This window comes from Falco biarmicus, chromosome 2 (genome assembly GCF_023638135.1).
Source record: "Falco biarmicus isolate bFalBia1 chromosome 2, bFalBia1.pri, whole genome shotgun sequence".
NCBI lineage: Eukaryota > Metazoa > Chordata > Aves > Falconiformes > Falconidae > Falco > Falco biarmicus.
Window position 1 is genome coordinate 45,364,663 of NC_079289.1, and position 26,188 is coordinate 45,390,850.

General features: G+C 43.0%; 2 protein-coding genes across 4 annotated transcripts in view; one reads left to right on the top strand and one right to left on the bottom strand.

Moving 5' to 3' along the window:
- Window positions 1–13,543: 13,543 nt before the first annotated feature.
- Window positions 13,544–21,897, bottom strand: COMMD6 (COMM domain containing 6). 3 transcript variants are annotated; one of them, XM_056329846.1, is made up of 7 exons: window positions 21,711–21,897; window positions 20,984–21,042; window positions 20,341–20,406; window positions 20,099–20,175; window positions 18,626–18,794; window positions 17,383–17,535; window positions 13,544–16,137 (listed from the first exon to the last, which is right to left on the bottom strand). In XM_056329846.1, exons 1-7 carry the CDS (start codon window positions 21,880–21,882, stop codon window positions 16,105–16,107), a joined length of 729 nt encoding a protein of 242 aa, XP_056185821.1. In that variant the 5' UTR covers window positions 21,883–21,897; the 3' UTR covers window positions 13,544–16,104. The 3 variants fall into 3 exon arrangements, with proteins under 3 accessions (XP_056185821.1, XP_056185820.1, XP_056185822.1); XM_056329845.1 differs by having other exon boundaries at window positions 15,214–16,306; XM_056329847.1 differs by having other exon boundaries at window positions 15,214–16,306; window positions 21,656–21,803.
- Window positions 21,898–24,873: 2,976 nt separating this feature from the next.
- UCHL3 (ubiquitin C-terminal hydrolase L3) overlaps window positions 24,874–26,188 on the top strand; it is a 45,609-nt gene continuing 44,294 nt past the window's right edge. The window contains exons 1-2 of the mRNA XM_056328759.1: window positions 24,874–25,157; window positions 25,395–25,406. Of these exons, the coding sequence (XP_056184734.1) occupies window positions 25,116–25,157; window positions 25,395–25,406 (54 nt within the window). The 5' untranslated portion in view covers window positions 24,874–25,115. The remainder of the gene's footprint in view (window positions 25,158–25,394; window positions 25,407–26,188) is intronic.

The window sequence follows — 26,188 nt, forward strand, 5'->3', positions numbered from 1 at the left end:
AGCAGAACGCCGCAGCTACAGATTATATACACCAAAGCTAAAACCTACTGAGGTCTGTACTAGAGTATTTTTCTTTCCCAGCCAGCTAGGATTAGTTTTGAAACCTCATAACAATATATTTGGATCACTGCTTATAAGGTTTCTAGAAGAAATACAAAATGCATCAAGTAAGTTCTTGCTTAACTGGAGACATAATCTTCAGTAATAGAATCAATTATAGTATAAATAGGTTTAGGATGCCAGTTTAGGTTAAAAAAAAAAAAAAAAATCCCCCAAAACAGGCTTATTCATGTTTCACAAAGAAAATGCAGTCTAGATTAGCATAATTTAAAAAAAAAAAAAAAAAGCAGAAAGAGATCAGACCATAACCCTCTCCCAAAAAACAGGGAACTCAAGGCAATTGTGTCAAGCAGCATTGATTTGTTCCACACAATTAAAATCACGTTTATAGAAAAAAAAATCAATATTTCATGGTAAAAATATGTTGAAGTTGAGCTTGCAAACTGTAATCAAAAGGGCTTTTCTTGGTGAGTGGGAGAAGGGTATGCCTGCTATATTTATAAAATCCAACTTGGGGGGGGGGGGGGGGGGCGGGGAATCTGTTCCTGGGGCTGTGAAGCAAATCTGCCAAATATAAAATGAGACAATGTTGTCATCCGATGGCTACAGACAGACTTCACGCATCCCAGATAATTCTCAAATGACAGCAATACAAAACTAACAAACCTCTGGCTGCTTTTCAAAAGCTACTAAACAACTACCCTCATCCACTTCAGCTGGCTGCTGCTTTGAAAAGTTATGAGGAGCAGCAAACACTGTAATAATTCTAAGAGGGTGGGGGCAGAAGTCAAACACTTCTGTTCCCATCCTCACCCAGAGGGCTCCAGTTTTCTCTCCCCTTGTAATTAAATGGCAGAAGAAAACAACTCCTCTAAATAAAAGCATCTATCCCCATACCGACAGCTGAGCTCTGGGTTTGACATGGTGCCTAAGTACTGCTCCGGAACAGGAGCTGACCCAGTGGCTCCTCCTTTTCAGCTCTGCCTACAGTTTGCAAGCTTTCAAGTAAAACAGGAATGCATTTTGTACTGCCTCACTCTCTCATTTGTCTTCAGTCACAGCAAATAACGTTAAAAGATGTTATCTTTCCACCTGATGTTATCTGAGCACATATTGCATTGGCTTTTTATTGGTCATCTGCTGAAGACATTTGCAGGGACTGGCAAAAAGTATTGCTTTTTTTCCCCCTCCTGTGCATAACTGCCCGTTTTGTGGTCACAGTGAATGCGTGTTCATCCTAGACACCATGCAGTACCACCGGTGGACAAAGCAACAGGCTTGATGCCAAAACTTTCATTCTGAACCTACACTGTTTTTTGAATTACTGTGCTAGCACTAATCTCTTGGTAATCAATCATTATCCTCTCACTTTTATAACTTACACCCACCATTAAAAATGACACCTTGCTGTCCTTTAACTCAAAGGCCACACAACACCTCTGGCACCTTTCCTTCATTCCAGAGGGACTTAGCATGCTGCTGAACTTAATATTGCCAAGACAGGTAACACCACGGCTTTGTGGTCATCTCTGGCTAGTCTGAAGTCAGCGTAATTTCTAGAAAGGCTATCTGACCCTTTACCTTCTTGGCCACTCATTGCTGCTTTGTGCCTCCAACCCACCTGACCTGACATAAACAGTACTAGAGCTGCACAGTAAAGCAACCGAAGGAAGCTGTTTGGAACTAATTCAGCAAAGGTGGGGGGAAAGCAAATTTAATGCCAGTCAGTTCCCTGATCCCGTTAGCCATGTGGCTACAGTTGGGTAGTCACAACAACAGTTGTGCCACCATGAAGATAAAGCTGAGAAGGAACAAGGGGTCAAGGCTTGAAGAGAGTGGGAACCCTTTTCTGTAGCAGCGCCTACTTACACTAGCTGGAAGTGACTATGGCCTAAGATGGAAAATGAGGTCATCTTAAAATAACAGCTGCGAAAAATACTTTCTAAACTGATATGCACCATGAAGCTCACATAACCAATATGAAACAGAAGTAATACTTAAAGATCTTGAAAGCGTGCAAGAACAGCATCTATTTCATAACAAACAATTCAGAGCTTCAAAAGACTTCCAGAGCTAGCGACGCTACTCAGGACTAGGCTTAAGCACAGAGCAACACCTAGAGACCTACACCACCTCAGCCAACCAAGCCTCAAGGACTGGTAACAAAACTTGAGGGGAAAAAAATTCCACCTTCTATTCCTTTTGATACCTTAAAAAACCTGCCTGTTAATCAGATACTTGTGAGTCACATCGTTGGCTGTGCATCTACTACCCTTATTGTAGCTCTTTGGAAATCACACGCTGAGTAACCCTCATGCGAGGGACTTAATTCTCTACTAATGATAACAAGGTTAAAAAAAATCTTGACAGATAAAATTTAGAGCATATTGTCAGAACAAGATAGGAGTTTATGAAAGGAAACTTGTTCACACTAATAACTTCCTTCAATAGGAAGACTTTACCTACGGCATCAATGTGATTTAATTCCACTTGCCTCACGAGGAAAGAAGGGAAGACATACAGATAAAACGTTTAGTCAGAAACAGCCTCCCAAACGTAGACATACATAGTATTTTGCATGTTCACATGAGTAACAGGGATTTACTATCTTACAGCATGAGGTTGTAGCATGAGGTTGTCTTACAAACTCATGGTACCAAAGCAGATCTACCCCAAAATTAAATTTAATTCAGCCTCTTCTGCCAGCAACAGGAACCTTGGCTCCTTTTGGTCCATATGGTCAGACTCCTGAAAGGATACTGGCTCCTCCCTTGCCAGACACCATCCCCTCCATTTCGTGCTTCCTGCATGCTCTCTCCCGGCAGAGCACAGCGGGGGCAGCAGTTGCAAGTTAAGCATACTTACCTCCACTGAGGGAGGCCACCTGTCCTCCTGTGCTGCTCTGTCTTTGATGATGGCTCCAGGCACTGCTATGCATGCGATATAAACCCCTCCTTTATAACCACTGGTAGTATGTTGGCTCAGAGAAATTAATACACTGTGAAATTTTCAATGATTTTTCTGAATGCTTCCTATCCTCTTCACTTTTAAACAAAAACCAAAAAACCAACAGCCCCCCCCCACCACCCCCCCAAAAAAAAGAAACCCAAGCAACCATTCAGGAGATCTACTAAGTCAGCTAAGTGGTTCCAGTAAAATCCAGCATTTCTAATCGCACATGTGTTCTTCCATATGCGTCTGTGAAAACTGAAGGGCAGGTGTCTTAACTTACTCCACCAACGGACTGTTATTGAAAGGCCGTTTCCTTGCTGTCCCTGTGCTAGATCAAGGACCAGACCTACTTGTCACACCGCCATTGCTCACACACTCTAAACAGGGAGGAGAAAGCAGCCTGCCACACATCTCAGGCGTGAGCCAGAGCCTGGTAGAGACTCAAGAAAATACAGCCTTACCGTCAGGGCTTTTTTTCCAGTTGGCGCTTTATCAACAATGTCTCCACCCGAACCCAGGGCTGCTTGCAGCACCACCGTGTGCCTGGGCAGGGCCAGGTGTCCTTAGCGTGACCCGGGGACAAAACGGGGCCCACCGGTCCCGAGCCGTGGTCTCCCCGCCACCGGGGCTCCGCGGGGATACACGGTCCTCGCGGCTCGGCGCCCCCCCAGCACCGACACGGCCCTAAGGGCGGGTTAACGCGAACTCCGCGGGGCGCGCACCGGCACCCTGCGCCGGCTCGGGCGCTGCGCTGCGGCGGGTGCGAGGCCTCCCCGTGGCGGGGACCGCGGGGAAGGAAGGGGGCACCCCCGCTCCGCAGAGGCTGGCACCGCCGGCCCGGCAGGGGGACGCCCCGTGCAGGGGGTGGCACGGCAGCCCACGCTGCGCCGGGCTGTGCCCCCCCAGCCGCTCGGCGCGGTGCAGCACAGGTGCAGCCCCGGGCCGGCTGCTCCGGGGAAAGCCCGGCAGGCACGGCCCGCCCCGCTCCCCACGCTCCGCGGGCGGCTGTGTGGGAGGTTACTGTCTCGCAAGCGCTGCCCGGCCCCGTCCGAGCGCACCGAGCGCACCGACCGCCTCCGCGGTTGCGGACAGCAGCGCCCGAGTCCCACGAGGCGAAGGGGGAGAGAAGCAAAGCGGGGGGGGGGGGGGGGGGGGGGATCCCGGGCAGCGCCCCCTCCCTCCGCTCCCGCCGCCACTCGCCTGGTTGGGGTCGGTGGCCCGGAAGACGTGGCAGGCCATGGGGGAGTCGGGGTTGTCGGGCTGCGCCTTGATCAGGTAGGCGAAGTAGGTGAGGTCGTGGCTGTTGTGGATGAAGCGAGAGATGTGCTGCGCCTTGTGCTCGAAGATGAAGACGGCGGGCGCGGGGCTGGCGGGGCGGCCGGGGCCGGGGCCAGGGCCGGGACCGGCGGGCACGCAGCGCAGTGTGGGCGAGCCCAGCAGCAGCAGCACCTCACGGGCCAGCACCCCGCTGCCCGGCACGCCGCCGGGCTCCTGCCGCTGCCCGCGGCGGCGGATCTCGGCCATCAGCCAGGGCAGCATGGGCAGCGTGGTCCCGCCGGTCCAGGCACGACGAGCCCACGTACCACAGCCTGAAGCGCTTCTCCCCCGGCGGCGCCGGCTGCGGCTCGGGCTCGGGCTCCAGCTCCAGGGGGTGAGAGAGCGGCTCGCCCTCCCCTCGCTTCTCCATGGCGGGTCCCCGGGCGGCGGGCGCCAGGTGCAGCCGACGGGGCCTGCGCTCGGCCGGAGCCGCCGCTAAGCGCGCATCCCGCCGGGCACGTCCCCGCAGCCGCGTCGCCCGCCTGCCCGCCTGCCCGCGCGGGATCGGCCCCCGGGTAGGGGAAGGACGGCCGAGTCACCCCCCCGCCTCCTCCTCCTCCTCCTCCGCGCCCCGGGGAGGAGCGGGCAGGCTACGCCCCGAGCGGCTCCGAGGGGCGGGGCGGTGCCGCCCCGGGCAGCAAACAAAAATACAACGTGGCCTCCGCTCCGCTCCGCGTCGCCAAGTGCGCCCGGCCCCACCGCTCCCGGGGGTGCGGGCCTCTCCCTGCGGCCCCGCAACGTGACCAGCCCGCCGGGGAGGGGTGGGGAAGGAGAAGGAAGAGGAGGAGGTCCGCAAAGAGAGGAAGGTCGCCGAGCAGCGGCGGGAAGGAGGTGGGGAGGCCGGCGGGGTCGCCCCCCGCCCCGTTTGCAAAAGCTCCCGAGCTTTTTCCCGGTCGGTTTTGCTTGCGGCAAGCCGGAGGGGCGTTGGGGGGCAGCCCCCGCCCCCCGCCTTCCCCGCGCGGGGAGGCACAGCCTTGCCGCAGCGTGCGGGGGGACCTTATGGCTGCATCCCAGCAGCATCTCCCTGTCGGGTCGCTCGCAAGTCAGAGTTTAATCAAAACTGCTCTTAAAATGCTGTTTCTTTTTCCTGCTTAAGATTTTATCTGTGTCCTGTCCCGTCCGTTCGCACTCCCCCCCCCCCCCCCCCCCCCCGCTATCGCGATAACATCTCCTATCGATGAAAAAACCGCCACCTACTGTAGATCTTAGTAACTAGTCTCCTCTACCTGATAAAGTAGCTGGACAAAGCTTTTCCAGTCACACAGCACCCGTATCCATTCTGTAACTGTCAGTTTGAGTGGCTGTCCTTGTGCTTACATCGGTAGCAACAGCGGCGAGAATTCCCAGTAACGTGCCATTATAGCAACCGCTTGAACCCTGTCTAGAAAAAAAGAAAAATAATCTGTAACTCAAACCGAAGGGCTGCTCTGTAATTTCAGGCTGGGTGGCAGATTTGGGCAGAGAGGTGTTATGTAGGTCACAACGACCACAGAAGTGACACAGAAACGGTGGCACGAGCAATATTTCAATAGCATTACCAGCAACTGCGCTCGCTTCCTGAGCAAAGTATTTTGCTCCTCTTTTTCCCAGTTTAATCATCTGGTTTATGCATTTTGGTTTATCAGTTGTAGTTTTCAGTTTTAACGTTCTGGTTTGGAAAGATGTCAAGTATACCTCTTCCCACAGCATCCTAAAATGAGCTATCCTTTGAACAGGGCAGCTAATGCAAAAAGTCTTACGTAGGTTGGACACCAGCTTTAGTATTTGCTGCAATGGTACAAGTTAAAGCCAGAATGGAATTGCTTTCCCAAACGGATTATTTTCACACACTTTAACATCTGAACTGCGTTGGTGTACAGTAGATTTTACAGCTGGGCCAGTCAGAATAACGGATGCATTTTTTGGATCCCAAAGCTAAAAAATTTCTTGTTCCCCAGTCTGCGCAGTTAGCATTAACCCTTTAGCTGAGAATGGTACTTGAAATATGGCTCCAGCAACTACGGGATGACGGTTCAGGATCCTCTAACAGTGCGCCTGGGAGAAGACCCATTTGCTGCGTGGCAGCAGCCCTAGCTCGCGTTTAATGCTGCAATGAACTGCGCCTTTTCTGCCAGCTCAGTTCTGTGAGCCGCCTCTAATTTAAGAGACAGCACTCAAAAGACACCGCTGTGGGCACAAAGGAAGCAGGAATAGCTGCTCTGGGGTGAAGAGGGCAGCAAGACTACTTGCTCCTTTTGGGAATGGTTGGTTAGATGATTCATCCGATGTATGAAGCTGCAATTCAAGTCACTTGAGCACAAAGACCGATTTAAACTACCAGGGAAGCGAGCTGAACGCTGGGCTGGCACCAAAGCAGTGGGGGGAAACCCCCTCGTGCATTCTGTTGCAATGTTTTTAGATGGGATAATCATGAAATGGCTGTAATGAAGCAGCCTCAGGGGGAGGCTGCAACATAATGAATTGCTGCAGCTGCTTACAAACACTATTCAACCCCTCTGTATGATGTTTGTGCATGACCTACCAAAACCAGGTTCCAGACAACCACCTAGGCTTTGTAGGTGCTGTGGCGATACAAATTAATAATAGTCAGGAAACGTGAAGACAAACATGGGAATACATTTAAAAAAATAGCAGAAAGGTTGAAATTCTTTTAACTAATCAGAGATCCATCGATGTTCTCACATTGTTAGAAAAGAACAAGAAGCCTTCACTTTAAGACGCTACAGACCCATGTTTTCAGCTGCTAAGAACACATTTCAAATTTTGCAAATTATTTTGTGAGGTAGAACTGCAAGAAATAAAATGTAGAAAATTAATCTGAAATTCTTAAATTATCACCATTGTGCCAGTTATGTCAAGCTGTTTGATTTCTTCAGTTGGGTGATTTGCTTAATGTGGTATGAGATGTGATTATTTTAACCTAATTTATTTTTATTATTGAATTCTTTATACAAACCCTTATAAGACAAAATTAATCTATATAAACTGTACCACTAATATTTTAACTACATCCAAAATCAAATTCTCAGATCTTAATCCAAAGTTTTCATGCTGTCTTCCCATTTCAGCTTTTTATGTCTGAATCCCATTACCTTTATCCATTTACTTCATCTTTTCTTATCCTTTAATCTCCTACCACTTTTTATCCCCATCTCATTAATAGTGTTTCATTAGAAACTCAGTCCTTTAGTTACATAACTTCTTGAAGTTAGTGCCCTTTTCTCATTTCTTCTCAGTTGTAATATTGCATGCGTCTTTAAGTTAAAACTTCCTAATTTCTGTCATACTGAGTACAGTATTCCTTTGCCCATGACTTCTGATTTATTCCTCATGTAATTTGTCCCTTAAGTGTTTAAAACTGTAATGGTGAGAAAAGAATCATCATCTAACTCTTTGCACAATATAGTTAGGAATTAGCCTAAACTATATACTCCTTATAGCTCAGTTAATGGGAATCAAAAACTTTGAGACAGAGAAGAAAGGAACTTTCCATAGCCCTTATCCACAGAGCTTTGAAAACATGCCTGTTCTTGCTGAAAGAGCAGTTTCTCTCGAGGTCATCCCAAATGGATGTGTAAATGCAGCACCCATGCAGCGACGCAACAGACAAAGCCTCTGATGAGACGCCACAATTTTTTTAAAGTTCCTGTTTTAATTATTATTATTGGCCAAGCTTCTTGAAACAAATTGTAAAATTCAAAGTGAAAACTATATTCAAAGATCTAAAGTACATAAAGTACTAGGGCTCAATAATTGCCATAGCATGTGCTGCAAATACATGCTCAGTTGGTCAAATAAAACCCACCACAATACCCAGAGTTTTGAATTGTTGATAACCTGACATTGATTTCTGCTGACTGTATAGACTTTAGATGCAAAATCTCTTAAGTGATATTGTTGAAGTGACCAAACACGGATGCAGTTAACTAAATGTAAGTAAACATAAAGAACATTTTGGATTCAATATGCCTGTCAGTGAACTACTACATGTAAAGATTATTTTTCCAAATAAAATTGATATGTTCCTTCTATTAAAGGAAGTATGTTTTGTTTATTAAGACAGTATCTTGGTAATATATACTGTTTCTGCACATGGCATCACAGCAACCGTTTCATTTATCATATCTAGATCATCAGTTCATATTCAGTGTTAAAGGATTTAAACTTGTAAAATGGTAAAGCAACCACAGTTCTCAGTAATATCTTAAGGAGCAGAGAGACCTCAGCATCTCACATGATCGGACTGTTAATTGGTGGTAATTATCCATCCCCTTAAGCTCTCTATCCACAATTTTAACTGCAGAAAAAAAATTAAGTTATTAGAGGAGCTGTAGACTTTACAATCCTGTAATTTATGCATAACTTCAATCAGCTTGGACTAAAGTACTTTATTTCAGTAATATGCCCTGTAGCTGGAATTGCTTCTCATCCTATTGCTTTTCTAAGAATGCTGTCGCTTAACTCTCTGGGATTTCAGGGTTCACTATTGTATTTGCATAATTTTTAACTAGTAAAATTTTATTTACTCCCAGATTGCCTCTTAGGAAGATCCGAGATACAGACATTATTCCTTTAGAAAACATTTTATTTAAACTACCCAGTCTTATTTGAAGACTCTAATGAATTAACTTTTGGAAATACAATTAAGTTTTAGAAAGCAAATTCAGTGGACTGGGCATATTACCAAGGCTTTAAAGTTTAGCTGCTAGAGAAACTCTGGTGCCTCCTCTATCAAGTATGTTACGAAAAAAAAAAAATCACTAGAAATAATGAAAATTGTAGATTTTGCAAGATACATAGAGGTTATTATAGTTTAAAATACAATGCCAAAAGTTTGAGTAAGACATACCAGTCTTGTAGAGACATGTCGATAGCAGGAGACACTCACTGAAATTTATACACAATAGAAACGATGGAAAATTAATCTGATAGGGGGTTGGTGATGTGTTTTTTTTCCTTTCAAATGGCACTAATCTTTTTTGATCGTAATGACAGATTATAATTTGTTCTGCCAATAAGAACCACTCCCAAACAGATTTAGGGGAACTGGAATGAGCAAAATTTGTAAGATAATCCTAGCTAGAAGTTTCATAAACATCTCTAGAACTTAAAGCGACCCACCACATTTTTTGTGTTCAGTGTATTGTTATTCAATTTAACATAGCACTGATTAAAGAGAAAGAATGCATTGAATTCTTATATTTCTCTTGAAAGAATTATTTGATTGTGGAAAGATTCTTATTTTTGTCATTTTTTTCAAGTAATAGCCATCCCATGAAGCTTTCTGGCACAGCAGACTTTGATCCAGCAAGGAACAACAACGTTTTCTATTTAAAACTAAGTTTGAATCTCGAGTCTTGTGTGCTTACGTGTGATCACAGCATCTTTCCAGATGGGAACATTTTCAGTTTGTTGGGTTTAGGATTCTTTTTTAAGGTTTTTCCCAAAAATGGAGTATCGGCTTCATGAAATCTCTGCTCTTGAGGTAATACAGAGTTTGATGGCTGTCAGCAGCTCAGGTCAGTTGCAAAGCTAGTTATTGCAGGAGACAGAGCAGTTTCTGCAAAAAGAACTTCCACATTCTCAATTATTCCTGCTTTTATATAAAGTAGACATTTACTTCCCAACTATTCCTCAACCACTGCAGTAGCATACAAAGAAAAAAAAAAAAAAACCAACAAGGAAGAAGAGGCTACCGCAGCTGCTGGAGTCTGTTTTTTTCCCTGATAGCGCCCACTACCCTCTACCTCATTTTGTGATTTGGAAGAGATCCAGGTCCCCTCCAACTCTCCAGCAATGGCAACTAAGAGAGAATTTTTCATCATTGCCAAAGCTAAAAGGAACATCTTGATATTATTCCACAAATACATTATTACAAAGGATGAACCACAAGCTAGAAAGGTTAGCAAATCTGCAGTAGACTGCAGAAATAACACCAAAGAGAGATGCTTTGGAAGTCAGGAGTACTTCAGCTTTGAAGGTCACAAATTATACATGTTCAAGAGGAAAACACCATTAAGACTTCAAGAGTGTATCACTGTTAAAATGTTAGTGCCACTCCACAACTCAATACTGTATGTCTGGTAAAAGGTACAGCTTACATGAACAGGGCACTTGTCCCAACACAGTATCAAGAATGGTGCCTGGGTAGCTGCCAAAAAAAAAAAAATAAATAGAGCAGATGGGAACCACTTAATCCTCTTTCTCATTGTCCTTGACTCTCCTAGGTGAATGGACATCTGTTGTCTTGACTCTGTTCAACTGCTGAGCATCTCTCATCTTCCCACATTCCTAACTGCGAGAAACAGCATCATACAGAACACTGATGATTCATGCAGGACACACACTTCCAATCCTGTGCTCTTTTTAAATGTAAACTAATTTAGCACCCCTCTCAAGCTTCATGTGTGGTTGTCAGCACCCAGTACTTGCCAGTTCAGAAGCATCACTGTGAGGGAAACCTGCTCTCAGATTAATATTATTTTTTAAAAGTACCTGTAAACTGCTGAAGACACAGCAGTGATGACATTCATGAGGAACAGAGAAATTCTTTGCAGCTTCAGTAGTAACAAGAACATCAGTATGTTATTTCTCAAATTCAGAGGTAATTCATGTAGTTCACAGGGGAATTGAGTAACTGGGCCACGTTCAGTGGCAGAGAAGTGTATTCTTAAGCGTGGTATAAAGACACTGGAAACTAGGCTGCATGACAAAATATGGAATAAGGATTTTAGAGTGGATAAACTGCATGAAAACCTTGGACAGAGAAATGCAAATGCTTATTCTATGAACAAGATACAGATCTAGAAAAATCTAGCTGAAATATGATAAACGGGAAAAATGCAAAACAAGAATAGGCCCCAATAGTACTGTAACACGATACTATATAAAGAGCAAGTCATAATGCAGATATGTTAGTATATTTAAAATACTGTTTCAAGATATTCTGTTATTAAAAATATCCGGTGACATAAACAACATTCTGTATTTTATGCTCATCTTTTTACTAATTAACACAGAAGTTAGAGTATTTCCCTACAGTTTAAGAAACAGAATGAAAGTTATGGTGACATGAACGTGTACAGTTCCAGAGAGAAGCTACACGGGCAAGTCCTTATCCCGTTTGCCAGACAGGCTCTCAAAGGAGTACCGTGTATCAAGGCTCTATGTAGCACTGCCATCTGGTGACCAATGCTGTGACAAATTCCTCTTCAAATAACTATCTAGCACAGAAATTTATTGCATGAAATAATAAATTTTCCTTCTTTTTTAATATGCACATTAAGGCTTACTGTTCCAAAGCTCAGTATGCGAAATCCAAAACTGACATTGAAATTTCCTATTTGTAAATATAACATTTGTAATGTAGACACTAACAAGAGTATTTGGAAACTATGGCACCTACACATATTAAGCAGAAATGGCTCTAAAGTTAGGGCAGCTAGACCATAATTAGTCATAGGAGGAAAATGCAGTACAAGGAGAAGGAAACCCAGAAACACTAAAATTAGCCTTTATGGAGAAGTTCAGCAATCTCGGTTTCCTTACTTTCTCAATCACACCAAGTCATAATTAATTAACAGACACATCCCAGTAACTTAGTTTAAATGGCAGGTCATTTCTCCACCTTTCCTCAGAAAAGCCTTGGAAATAGAGAGTCAGGAAGTCTTTCAAAGCATCCAGGACTAGGTATGAAAAGTACCTAAAAGAGCATCATCCCTGTAACACACGTGCTTCCTTATGCACTCAAGTACCAAGATTGGAACTGGTTGAGTATGTATGGACAGTGCTGTCTGGTAGAAGTAAAGGAAACATTTGGCCAGAATTGCACAGTGACAAACAAATCCAGTTGTTTATAAGGTGACCGAGCCTCAGGAAGGGAGCACTGTAATACCACACAAGCTCAACTCAGGCTGAGGCACTCCTCCTGTCATACATTGACCTACATAGATCCAATGCCCATGAGCTAGCAGCCCAACCAACAACTATATAACATTTTACTTTAAAAACAAAAACACTCACACACACAAAAAAAAAAAATCTGTCTGGGAAATGACCAACCACAGGGTACTAGATAGGATAAAGGCTGTTGATTTTTAAGTTCTTCCCCTTTAAAAACATTCTTCAGAGATTACGCATTTCTTGCCGCAGGTATACCAAATGAGTTAGGCCCTTTAATCTAGTACCTGCAAGGGTTAAACAAAAGAACCCTGCATGCCTCTGCAAAGGAGTGGAAATTACCCTCTCATTATACCCACAGCTAAGAGGATAATAAAACATTAGGGAACAAGGCAAGCAAGAAAGAAGAAACAACATTCTTCCTCTCCCCCAGTTTATCATCTCTCTACCTTTTTGTTTTTTATTGGTCCAAGCTAATGCATCTTCAGGTGTTTAAATAGAGTGCAAAGGCTTGAAAACAGGAAGGTAAAAAAAATAAAGGGAGGTGGTCTCACAGTGAACAACATATCTTTGAATATTTACATATCTTTGAAATGTGGTTTAAAAAAAGGCAGTACAATTTTGTGGAAGCAGGAACAGAGGCATGCTCTAGGCCAAAGAGTACAGAAGCTAAATATCCAATACTGGTGCACTGCGTACTTTCTGTGGGCCTGTCTCCATTTTTTCTGCAAAACAGCTTTCTTCAAGTGGGGCTGTGTGTTTGAAACTAATGAGAAAACCAAACAGTCATGTGAAGAAGATAACAGACAGTCATTGGCAGGAGATTATTTCATTATTCCCTCCCTTGGGTTTACTATGTAAGACATCCACCCCCCACCCACCCCTTCTTGCTCTGTTCCCCATAGATGTCGAAAAAGAAAAAACATTTACATGTCTCCTAAATACAGTTATGGAAAGGTAACCACTTGAATGAATTTTATTCAAATATATATACAAAATATATATTCTATATATATTCAATATACAAAATATATTGAATTAAATTATGCAAAATTTTATTACTCTATGTCCTCTGTCTTTTCCTCATTCAATAAAAAAAGTCTGACTACCTGTAATCGATACAAATACTCCTTGCAGCCTGCAATTATCCCTCAGCTCTTTGGTACCCCATCACAGAGAAAGACTGCATATGTCTGAACTTCATCCTAATTTAATACGGAAAGAATTTCAGTCAAAGTCTAGTCCTGAACTTCACCCATTGTAGTATTTGAGACAGACTTAAGTGCAGTAGGCTTACAACAAAGTACAGACCATCTTTAGCTTTGTTACCCATATGTTTAATGACTGTGGACTTACAAAAATATTTGTGTTATACAATTTCATATCAATCAACAAGTAGAATTAGGAACACACAGGGACTCCTGATATTCTTTGAAAAGATCTGGGTTTTGCACATATAGACAAACAACTCAACAGCTTGTTTGAGCATGTTAATATTGCTACCCTGCAAACTTAGGTTTTTAGTTTGGTTTTGGGTTGTTGGTTTGGTTATTTTTTTAATACTTAATTCTTCCATTACTCTGTATAGGAATTCCTACTGACAGCACTCAAGACAAATCTCACAAGTTTGAGTACATAACCAACTTATAATCACATCTCCTAGATGTCCACAAACGCCTCTGAAAATTCTCAGACGGTAAGCTGGTATAGCATAAATGCCTAGGCATCTTTCAGACAGACTTACTACATGCTAGAGTTCAGGGACATGACAAAAATATTCATTAATATTTCTAGAATATCTGCCTTGACAAAAATGGAAAGTTAGACTTTTCAAAGGCTTCCAACTTTCTCCTCTTGGTGATAGACCATGCAAAAACGGTAACTGAAAGTTTCCTCATTACCTTCCAGCGTCCACTAAATAACTGTTTCTAGAAGTTAAGACATGATTTAATTAAATCTTATTTTCCATCCAGTTCCATTAAAGGCACAAGTATTTCCAGCTATATGAAGAACTTGACTGCATTAGAATAAATAGGAAGTATTTGTAAGGCTACAGCTTTACTAAAAAAAGTATTCTTCTTTTTCTGGAATTCTTGCATTGATGTAAGCCAATTAACTCACTACACCAAAGCATGACAATGTTTTCCAGTTATAGCAGTCTTACACTCCAACTTCTGCAAATTAAAAAAATAAATAAATCAGCTGCTCACATCACTTTTCCAGACGAAGAGGGGATTTTTTTCACTGTGTTCAGCCCCAAGCCCTTGCAGACAGACAAGGGAAAAGGCAAATGGGTAGTCTGCTCCAGAGACCACTCTGTGACATTCCATTGAAAGGGCCTCAGAAAAGAGCAGTCTGCTCCCCCCAGCCACAAATCAAACACCTTGGACTTCAGCAGCACAAAGGAAGTACCATCCAGATCAATGGCCACAGCCCAGAGCTTTTACCGTCTTTCATTAAAGCCAACAGTTTTGGTGTGGGTTGGTTTTTTTTCCCCCTCTCTCTTCTAAGCAACTCCAAGCACTGCTTTTATGCACCATGCATAATGTCCAAATAGTGGGGATGTACCCTTCTTTAGTGAAAGGATTGCAGTATGCAGCACATGCAGTGTGCTGCAGTTTATTTTCAGGACACAAAAAGGCAGGCATAACCTGTATCAATGACTTTCAGCCAGCTTCTAAAAAAGTTAATAAGAAATCTAATTTAAGTGAGTTAAAAAGGTAGAAGTTCCCTCTTAAGGGAGCCTGAAATCACTTGAGGATCTGTCCCAGCAGAACTGGTTCTCAGTCTCTACCATTCTTAAGTTAAAACATAAACTTCAGTCTGCTTACCAGTATGAAATGCCTCTCTTCAGATTTACTTGTTCTACCATACCACAGCCCATCTTGAAATGCAACAGTATTTTTATTATCACTATATTTGCAATTTGTATTTTGTTTATGGAAAATGCAAGGGGTAAAAACACCAAACAAAAACAAAACAGCATGCAAGCACACCAGATTTATTACTCCCCCCTTGGAAATGCCCCCATTCTTCAGAATCAAAGTCAAAATTTTGCTGTTTAGGACATTCTCTGAGAGCAGTCACAACACAACAAGCATAGAAATCTTGCTGAATTTTAGTGCAGTCCTCTCTCTGATGTGCTTGGCTAACACTCCAGCCTGAATTTTCAAGTTTCCTCTTGACTTTTCTAGTTCAGAGCTTGGAGCGAGGCAACTACACCAGTATTCTAATCTAATTAGAAAGTAGACTGGCGATTCAAAACATCAAGCAGAGTGCCACAGATTAGAGTTGGATTAAATGTAAAGGCAAAAATATATTTAAATGTTTTTGAATAAAATTCACCTTTCTACCTTGACTTAAAATTAGCCTCTGGGCTTCTCAGAGAATAAACTTTGCATCTCCAGAAAAGCTTAACGCATTAACTCAATTTTTATAAGCCTAGGAAATAAGTATTTGAAATAAACAAGCTGTTAGGATAAGTACATTCTCCTGTTACTAAAAGACAACTGGAAGCCAGGTCTGCAAATGCCTGCAACTAACTACTTGACATTGCTATTCTTCAAGAATAACTGTATGTTAGGCATAACTTCATATACTCCTTAATATTATAGAATCCAAGCACATCTCAATTTTACAGACAAAAGTGTTAATGTGGGTTTTACGCTTCTGTCAGCATCTTCCCAGTCAACATTTGTGAGTGACTTCCACGCTCTACAGTTAAATGTGTGGTTTCTTACTCTTGGATATTAGGAAGTCTACAGTGATGCTTCTCCATACACATCCTGATCTTTTGTCTACCAGGATGAACAAAGCTGAACACATTATCACAAACACTGCAGAGTTTGCTTCAAGTATTCAAAAGTGAGGAATTCTTCACAGCAATTCAAGGATGATGCTGACAAATACCTGTTGAAAAGACAAGGATACATACCTTGCTGAACAATGGCACTTTATTTCCTGTGCAGAACAGAAAGTTTACTTGATCTAAGTTTGTCCAAAATTTCAGTGTAAATAAAAGTTCTTTTCAAACTGTTTCAAGAATAGCTGCCATTTCCTTGAACTGTCTGAAGAAGTTCTAAAATGCAAGAGTTAAGACAAATTTCAGTTGCTTGAAGAAAAGCTCAAACCATAGTTCAAATTAGCATGTTAGGAAAAAAAAAAAATAAATCACAGTCCATGTTTCTCATATTCCCTTTTTCTTCCAAGTGAAGTTTCCAGCTTGAACTGAAAGTTTCTGCTTTACTTTTTGTAAGTTGGTTGACATTTGGGCACATTCAGTATTAAATCTACACAGGTGTTGCCTTATTTGTATGGGTTTGGCTATTAACAGGAGAAGATGCTATGAAAGAAAAATACTAAGTAGCTCTCACACCACAACAAAAAACAAAAGCCACCAAAAAAAACTTCTCACGCAAATGTTTCTATTCCCAGCTGAAATAATCCAGGCTTCTGAAGTATAACACCCATTTCTTATAGTAGCTGAACAGCAAGTTATTAAATAGGTTTCAACTAGAGTGAATGCAACATTTCACAACACCTAAGTATTCAGAACATCCTTGTCAAATTCCTGCCAGTCCAAACCAAAGGATTTATTTGCTTGGAGTATTGTGCAAGCTCACAATGTACTCACCCTTTAAAAAGGAATTACAACACAAGTCCTACATTTACACAAAATTAAACAAAGTTACATAAATTCATAGATGAAAGCTTAGCAATTAAGAGCCAGTGGTGACAAAGCACACTGACCTCCATTCTTAATCATTAGCAAGTGTTAGGCTTAACCCAAGTTTTAGATTTAGTTTTAGAGACTAGGGAACCGTTCCATATATTTAGAATATTCCTTCTGGTTTTAAAAAGGCAGAGTGACAGCTGACAGAAAAGTCCCAAAAGTCTTTACATCTTCAGTTGTTAGCTTATTTGTAAGAGAACACATAAATTACTGCTAAATTAACAGTTTTGGGTAAAGTGATGTAGAACTAAATGCTATGAAGTTAGTATTTAGCTTCAGCATTTTAAATATTTAATGCTTCATCTTTGAATGACTGTATGAGTAAAGAAGCAACACAAACATATGCATTAAGGTATACAGTTGCTCCCTCACAACAATGTCACTGTTTTTTGAGACTGAATCAAGTAACACTGATTACAGACCTTGAACTGTGGGATTGTCATTTCAAAAGATTTGTCTGTTATTTGTCCTGAAGGGTCTGCCACTTTTAGCGTCACTGTAACATAAGGATACTTCAGAGACCTGCAGGTGTCAGAACTCATCGCAACTCCCAGTTTCCATTTCATATCTACAAACTACAAAGAAGAAAATAATTGGAAACAGTGTTAAAGAAAGATCTACCATGGTTATTCTGTTGGATGGATGTTTTACAAACCATATAGGACATCTACAGCTCATATCCAAATAGGAAACAAACATACATATTCAGATATTAATGTGAATACAATATCATTTGCCCTTCCTTTTGATAATGAACAAATAAGCAATTTAATTTGTTAACTAATCTGTTTTCCTTATTCAAACACTCTCAGTCAAGTACAGTCTAAAGTTGTAGTAAAAGCAGCTTGAGCCACAGAGTTCACCTGACTTATAAAAAAAAAAAAAAATCACAAAACCATAATGGTATACAAGTTTCTAGATCTAGTGGAAACATGAGAAAAACCTCAGACAGTGCACAAGAATTTTATAATAGCAGTAATGAAAACAATTAACATCTTTTATAACTGTATTTTTTATTTATCTAAGTACATAAATTTCAGACAGGTAGCATTTTTAGTCTTTTACGATAGGCAGAACTGTTGAATGAAGAAGTGAAGAGAGCCTTTAGAAGCCTACTATCAAGCTGCAGACTTTTTTTCGTAATTCCATATTCTTTTAAACTATTGTTAGACAAAAAAGATCTAAAATGCAAATATAGTCTTATTTTTTCAAAAAGGAAAAAAGGAATGCTGGAAATTGACATAAAGTATCTTTAAAAACAAGAGTTTAAACTTAGGGAGACAAAATGATCAGGCAGTGGTGTTATCAACTCTAAAGAACAATTCAGATTACATTTAAAACAGATTCACATTAATGGCCAATACAATTGTCTACCACACTGACTGCCATTTACCTTCCCTAACAGTACTATGATGCATTAATTTTTAAAACGCTATAAAATATGACTTTATCATCCAAACAATAATATTAGAAAACTGGTCAGCATTTAGAAAACCTTTATTGTATATGCTTATTTATCTGGGTAGACAATTGGCAACATATATATAGAAAAGCTTTCAGCAGTTAAGATACCGCCCTGTGCTTGAAAATACAACATACACAATGAAGCATTGATATTTCTGAAAAGTTAATAGTTAGCTCAACTGCATTTTGTCATTTAGTTACCTGCCCCACTGTGGACATATTTCTTGCATCTTCTGAGACACTAACGGATTTGCCCTGCTCGTTCCATACATGACGAATAACTTGAACTGCATGTTTTGGCAGTGCGCTGACTGTATTGCCCAAGGTGGTGACGAGTTCTTCTGTAGAGAGATTGTTTCTGGCTGCTGTGCTATAGGTATATCCAAAGAACACCATATCAATTTAATTCTCCACGGATTTAATAAAATTTCTCACTTCACCCCAAATAGGCAATTTTGTATTGCTGCTTGGTGTGTCTATGTACTTTACAATAATTAGGCAGCCTATGATTTTTATTTTTTCCTATAGAATATTTAACTACGCTTTTGTATCCACATGCAAAAAACACCACTACTTGGCTTTCAATGTGTCTTAATATGCAGAGACCAAGCTTTGCTGGGCTTGCACAACATGCAACATTATAACAAGAAATAATCACAGTCCCTAAGTTCTGTTGCAACTGAAAAAAACCAAGCATAATTCAGTGAAAGACATCTGCATAGAGCATTCAACAATACTATTACTTTAGAAACAAAGCCATTTTTAATTAAACATTTAGGAGAGGTAATTAAAGTATCACCTAAAGGCAAATAAGGACCTCTAGGTAATGGTATAATTGGTACTAACAGGAGTCAAATGATGCAATACACCCTCAACTGAAAATGCAGCAAGTCTAGAGGAAAATTGCTACTCTCTCCTCTACCAGAAGTTTTTAAAAAAATTCCCATCCTTGGCTTGTCCATGCTGATCCACACCCCTTAGAGACATTAATAGACAGAAAGAGTTGGTCTGCCAAGTAGCACAGTCCAATATAATTTAAGGCTTTCTATATGAGAGGAAGTAGTAGTATCTTAGATTTCTACTGGTATACTTTCTTCAATCATGTTAATGTTATGTAAAATGTTTAGATACTAGATATTAGAAGAATAAGAAAGCTCTTGAAAATTTTATCTTTCTGAAAGCAGAAAAACTTAAGAGGAAAATAACTGCTGAAAATGCTACCTAAAAACTCTGTCACAGCAGAGTTCAACATCATAAAACTGTGCGCCCTTCAAACAGGCACAAATGCTGGTTTCTAATCTCTAAGAAAGTTTTTAGAACACACTTCTTCCAGGTAAAGGCCTAGCCGACAGCTTCAGAACTGAGCTTAACTTCAACTTATTTGGCCAGTAGTTCCAAAGCTTGCAGACAGGATCTTAGAACGTTTTCCTCTCTTTGTTTTTTTTTTTTTTATTACAAAGAGTGAGATGATTTATTAACCACATAATTTTTTTAAGAACATAAACTAAGTCCAGAAGTTCATTTTCATGTACTGAGTTACAAACTTCTGCCCTTTTCCCAAATCAGTTCATTTTACATCCACATTCGATGTCACTTTTTAATACCACTGTTAAGTTGGGGTGGAGGGGAAAAAAAAAAAAAGACGTGAGGCAACATAATTTATTTTGTGCTTACCTGAATAGAAAGGAAACAATATTAGCTACTTTTGCTAGGTCACCAACATTAATCTCACTCCCAGATGTTTGAATTCTCTAGAAACAGAATGTTTGAGCAATTACAAATAATCATGAACAATGCATTAATAAACCCCTCTTTGTATATACACACACAAAAAGAAAACATTTACTGGGGGAATCTATCCTTTACAGCATATACAGCTAATATACTTGCTTCTAAGTGCTAGTATCTAAACTTACCTGACACAGTTCAGCTACATTTACACCTGGGATCTTCTGGTTCAGATGCTGAATTATTTGCTCACACTGTAAAGAGAGTAAGTTTGAAAACATTCTTAATGTGTATTTTAATATACAAGACAAAACTAGTTTGACTACTTGGAGACTAAAAAACAAAAAAGAAAACTAGTTATTGCAAAAATGGACAACAAGAATATGCTTTAAATGCAGAGTGGAGAATAAAGTCATTGAAATGACTTTTAAAGTTACATCAAATTCAAGAAAAGCAAATAAACTCAGTCAAAACTTCTAGTTACCACCTCACTAGCTATTCCTACTTAACACACCATTTTAATGCTAATTGAGCAGTCATCTTGTTCAAGTGCACACTACAATAAACAAACTGAATGTCTTCTGGACAAGCTCACCTGATATCTTCAGATGAAAAGCAAAAATACATATTTAGAAATCTTATATGATAAAAACATTTAAAGCAATCCCATTTCTTTTAGCAGGATTGGCCCATTTCATGAGTCATGTAACTACCTACCACATACAAAAGATTCCCTTTGCAACAGACAAAAAAAAAAAACCTTAAACAAAAAGGTTTCATTGAATCAGAGTAGCAGAAGCCCTTCAACATCCAATTTATTGCACTACTTACCAGTTCTGCAAAAAAGTCTTGAGGTATTAATTTAATCTTATCTGCTGCACCACCAACATCTGCAAAACACAAACACTAGCAATCAGAAGCAAATCCTCAAAGTGTTATGGTACTACACCTAGACTCTCGCTGAAGATTTCCTAGGTCTTCATGCATGTATTTAACCTAAAAACAAAGCTTTCTTTAAGGGGGTTTGTCCTGAATTGCATTAACATCATCTGCTCAGCATGTCAAGCACAGTCTAATAGGAGAGACTCCATAAGGCCAGACCAAGTCCATGCAGTTGCAGTTTCACAGCCCTGAATAATCCCTCCAAGCCAGTGGAGCTGTACTTGCACCCAGTTCCTCAGCTTACCGGGGAGCCGGGCATGCCCAGGGCCGCCCTCTGGCACCGTAGCACAGCACCGCGGCTCTCCCTGCGGCTACGCTGCTACATGCAGGCCGCCTCACGGTGGCAAACCCCCCAGGCGGCCCGCGGGCAGCCATGGAAGGGCCCCGCTCGCCCACCCCAAGCCTTCACCAGGACGCCGCGGGAAACGCTCAGGAAGGGGCAGCGCCCGCCCCCCTCCACAACCTACCCTGCGGGTCCGGGTGGGCCCAACACCCCCTCAGCTCCCCACCGCCACCCTCACATCGGGGTCCCCACCCTGCACCCCGACCCTGCACCCTCACCCAGCGCCTCCAGCGCCCGCACCACCGCGGAGCCGGCGGCCATGGCGCCACGCACCCGCCAAGGCCCAACTTCCGCCACACAACGCTTGCCGCTCTGATTGGCTCCGGGCGACACCAGAGCGAGGCAAGGCCAGCGAGCTCGCCCTTATTGGCTTCTGGTCAGGGAGCGTGCGCCCTTCTTGCCTGGGAGGGCGGAGCCTGCGCGAGCAGGTCGGAGTCCTCCGCATTTTTCGTCCGGGTTGGTTGCGCGGGGCGGGTTGCGGCGGTTTTCTTTGTCGTTTTTGAGGCAAACCGCGTCTTAAATAGTTACGAGTAAAGTCAGGACAGCGTTTTAAGAGACTATTGAGTCGTTGGGTGGAAAAAGCCACTTACATATGGTAGGCTAGGGCCTGCCTGTGCTTCCCCTCAGGCTGGCCGCGCTCTCTCCTGCCGCAGGCCCCTCTGGCAGCGCTTGTGTTAGTGACGGCTTGGGAAATGGCGCAGGCCTGAGAATCGTCTGGGGAGGCTTGTGGAAATGCTGGTTCAAGTCACACCTGGTTTGCGCAACAAGCTGTTTACTGAGTTTGGTTTATTGATAACTGGTGTCAGGGCTCTCTCGGTGCTCCCCGCTGTAGTCTCGGGATCTTAAATCACGCTCTGTGCTTTGTGAACGCAGCAAATACAATATATTAAACAGTACAGGTACATAGACTGACAGTACTTTGTACAGGTGGATTGTGCAATCAACTTGTACACCTGCAAATAAACTGTGCAGTTCATGGATGATTTGTGTAGATAAACTATGTCTTCAGTTTTATGAGAAGATCGTGGTTTTTTTTTTAACTACAGCTAGAACTGTTCAATAAGCTTTTCAATCCTTTAAATTTAATTTAACTGCATTGTTTGGGGTGTGACTACAGCCCTAAAGCATCACTAATTCTTTACCAGTTTCACCTTTTAAAAATAGAAAATATTCTTAGATTTCTCAAGTAATCAGTTTTACGTTTGCTTTTAGCTTTAAAAAAAAAATACCACAATGTTACAATTTTAGTACTTCTATTGTAGGATTGTGACAGTAGTAAAACATAACCTGTCATGCAGTAGTTCTGGCAAGTTTAAAATTACATATTTGCCATAAATGGTAATGGAAGAACATAGAATATATTTCAGGAAAAGGGTAATTAAGGAATATGGTATGTGTTTATGAGCTTTATACATTCACAGCTTGTCTGATCTTGGCCTCTCCCTTTTAAAGTATCTAATTAAGCGTGCAAACGTTTTTGAGTAGTATGTGTTTTTATGACCTCATGATTATCAAAACACTAGCAGTGCACGTACTGGTAAGATCTGTCTCTGATAGCAAGGACTTGATTTAATCTCTTTGTTCTTATTGCATACTTTTTTACCAAGACAACTTTACATACTATTTTATATTACAATTTCACCAAGTCTCTTAGTCATGCCTTTAGCACTAAGACTAATATTGTTAGGTTACTTTTTATTCTTTCTCCAAAATGTGGAGGTAGATGTGGAGGTGAGTATCTTGCTGGTTGGGTAATTACAGAATCATCTGCTGAAATTTGGAGTTATTTGGGGGTTATTTTCATCAATATGTAGACCTGCGTTTAGTTCTTTGAATTGTGAATAGAAAGTGGTGAAGTATGTAATGGTTTCTGCTTGTCCGCCCATCCATGGAATGAAACTATGTATCTTTAGAAAACTCTGCCTTTTGTAAGTGTGTTCTATGAAGCTTTTTGTGGCAGAGAGGTAGACAGTGGTGGTGATCTGACAGTACAGGCCCATGTCTTAGCTAGGTAAGAACTGAGAACTTAGTATGAGGAGACACTGTGTATAGAAACTAAAAGACAAATCTACAAATAGACAGGATTGCTGAAGGGAGACACTACAGTATTGTTGACAGGTCAATGCAGAAGCTTCAGGCACAGGCATGTAGCGTCCTGCTAAATGATTACAGGGCATAAAATAAAATAAAAACATTAGGTAATTTACCCTAGTTCATAAACTTCACATTTACAGAATGGGGTATCATTTACATCAACACTGAAGGACTACAACAAGTTCCTCAAAAAGCTCTTCAAGAAGATATGTTTCTCCAGTGCCTGGGCCCTCAGTTGTATGGTATCCCCAACACCCTACTGCCTGGCACCTTGGTACTCCTGTCTTTACAGTACCTAGAAACACCAAGTGTTCATATTGTACTCCTTCCTTTCCTCATGGGGATCAGATCTGCCTGTGAACTGGCACAGTTCCTAGTCTTCCCGCACCCTCCCTGCTCACCCTGGATGTTTATTTGTGCTGACCCACCTTTCTGCCCCAAACCTTTCCGGGCATACACTGGGCAGGCCTGGAGGTGCAGCTGAGGGGCTTCTACCAAAACCTTGTCCAAATGTCCGCTTCTGAAAGCGTGAGGCCCTGTGCAAGTGCTGCAAGGGGCTGTGTAGGTGAGCTGCAGCCTGTACGGAGTGGTGAGCAGATGCAGGCGGGGAGGGCTGGTGCCGAGAAATGACAGGTTCCTTCAGTTTTTGCTTTTCTGATTAACTTGAAAGAAGATGCAACACAATCTGATATATATATATGTGAAATATCTTACACCGCATATGATATGTATATGATACTGTGCTTGATCTTAGCCAAAACGCCAAGAAACGGTATGTTGATGCCACTGAGATGGGAAAGCACGAGGGGATTCGCAGCGTTAGAAGATGGATGCTATTCTCAGTTGGGTTTACCACATCAATTTGCAGCAGCTCACAGAGAGACCTCACCACCCGTGTCCCCCCGCTGCTACACACGGCTCAGCCTGCTCAGGCGGTGTGGCGGTACCCGCTGCCGCGGCTGGGCAGTTCCCTCCGAACGCTTCGTCCGCTCTGGCTCCGCGGCCTGCCCCGTTCCCGGGGGTGTGTACGCGCCTCCCCGCCAGGGAACGGCTGTAGCTCAGTTTAGCTGTGAGAGGCCGTTTCGCACGGGCCCGGCTGTACCGAGCGCCTGGCGCCTGCTCCCCGGCCGCTGCCGGCAGGGCCCCGGCGGGCTCTGGGGCCGGTGGGGGGCGGTGGGGCGCCCCCCGGCGGCTCCTGCGCACCAGGCAGGCCCTGACGGTTGGGAGCAAGCGCGGGGCGGGGCGGCCGAGGCGTCGCCCCTTGGCACGTGGGAGAGCCCATAGCCGGGGGGAGCCAAGAGAGCGGGGAGGCGGGAATATTCCGGCCGTCGCTGCCCGGAGGCGCCCCGGGGGGAAGGCGTTGGCTACCGGTGTCCGCCTGGGCCCGCCGCCCCGGAGCGGGGGAGACGTGTGGGGTGGGCCGCCGGGGGTTGCCTTCGTCTCCGCTTCCCCCCCCCCCCGCCGTTCCCGCGCGGCTCGGTGGTGCGGTCCCGGGTCAGGTCTGAGGCGCGGCGGCGTGAGGCGCTGTCAGTGCCGTGCTGAGAGGTTCAGCCCAGTGCCGGTACCCGCCCCGCCGCTGCCGCCATGGAGCCCCATCGCTGGCTGCCCCTGGAGGCCAACCCCGACGTGGGTGCTCGGCGCGGGGGTGGGCGCGGCGGGAGGGGGTGGGGGGGCTGCTGGGTGCGCGGGAGGGCTGGCGGGAGGGAAGGAGGATGGCGGCGGGGAGGGGGTCGGGGCTGCGGCCGCGGCGGGCTCAGCATCGCGGGCTGAGCCACGGCTGGTTGTGGCAGGGAGCGGGGGAGGTCTCAGCCTGCGGATCTAACTGGGGTCTTAACTTCTCTCTGTTTTCTGCTTTCTTTCCAGGTTACGAATCAGGTAAGCAGCTTTTATTCGAGGTAACCTTTAGTGTCGCTTCAGCTCTAGGCCCATCTTTCATTTTCGTGTAGTAAAGGCTCCTGCTTCTCCAACGAGAGTAACCCCTTCCTCCCCCACGGGTGCCTTCTAGTACTGGACTGTACTGGACACTCCCCTGAAACCTCTCAGTACGTAGTGTAATGTAAAGATACTATATAGAAAAAAAAAACCAAAAAACAACAACCAAACACCCACAAGCTAAAGGAAGAGAGAATAGAATAGATAATGTCTGGCTATTAATGTAATGTAACCTCTGATGTGTCGCGAGGTGGGTTTTAATTAATTAATTGATGATTAAAACATTATTATATAATGTGTGCCTGTTCTGGACCTGTACAGGATGGCTTTGTGCACTTGCATGGGTTTACTCACACCACTGTGTTGTCTCTTTCTTCTTTGGCTGCCCATAAGAAATAACGTCATTTTACTATTTTTGCACTTTGCTGCTTATTCATGACCACATCTGTGTGATTTGTTATTTCTGGTTTTGTAGCGTAGTAGAATCCATGCTAGAGAAAGGAAGCTTGTTCTAGTCCACAAAACAATGTTAAGTGCTAGATAAATTCTAGCTGAAAGGGTATCACACATACTCCAACCCTGCATCAGGTTCTCAGTGGCAACTTTGAGTATCTTTAACAAGCATTAGAGGGAAGACGTTGATCCTAGCAGGCCTGTTGATAACGTTAAGGGTAGTGTTTAAGCCAAAGGACTTAAGCTTCCAGCTGTAAGATTACATTCTTAAA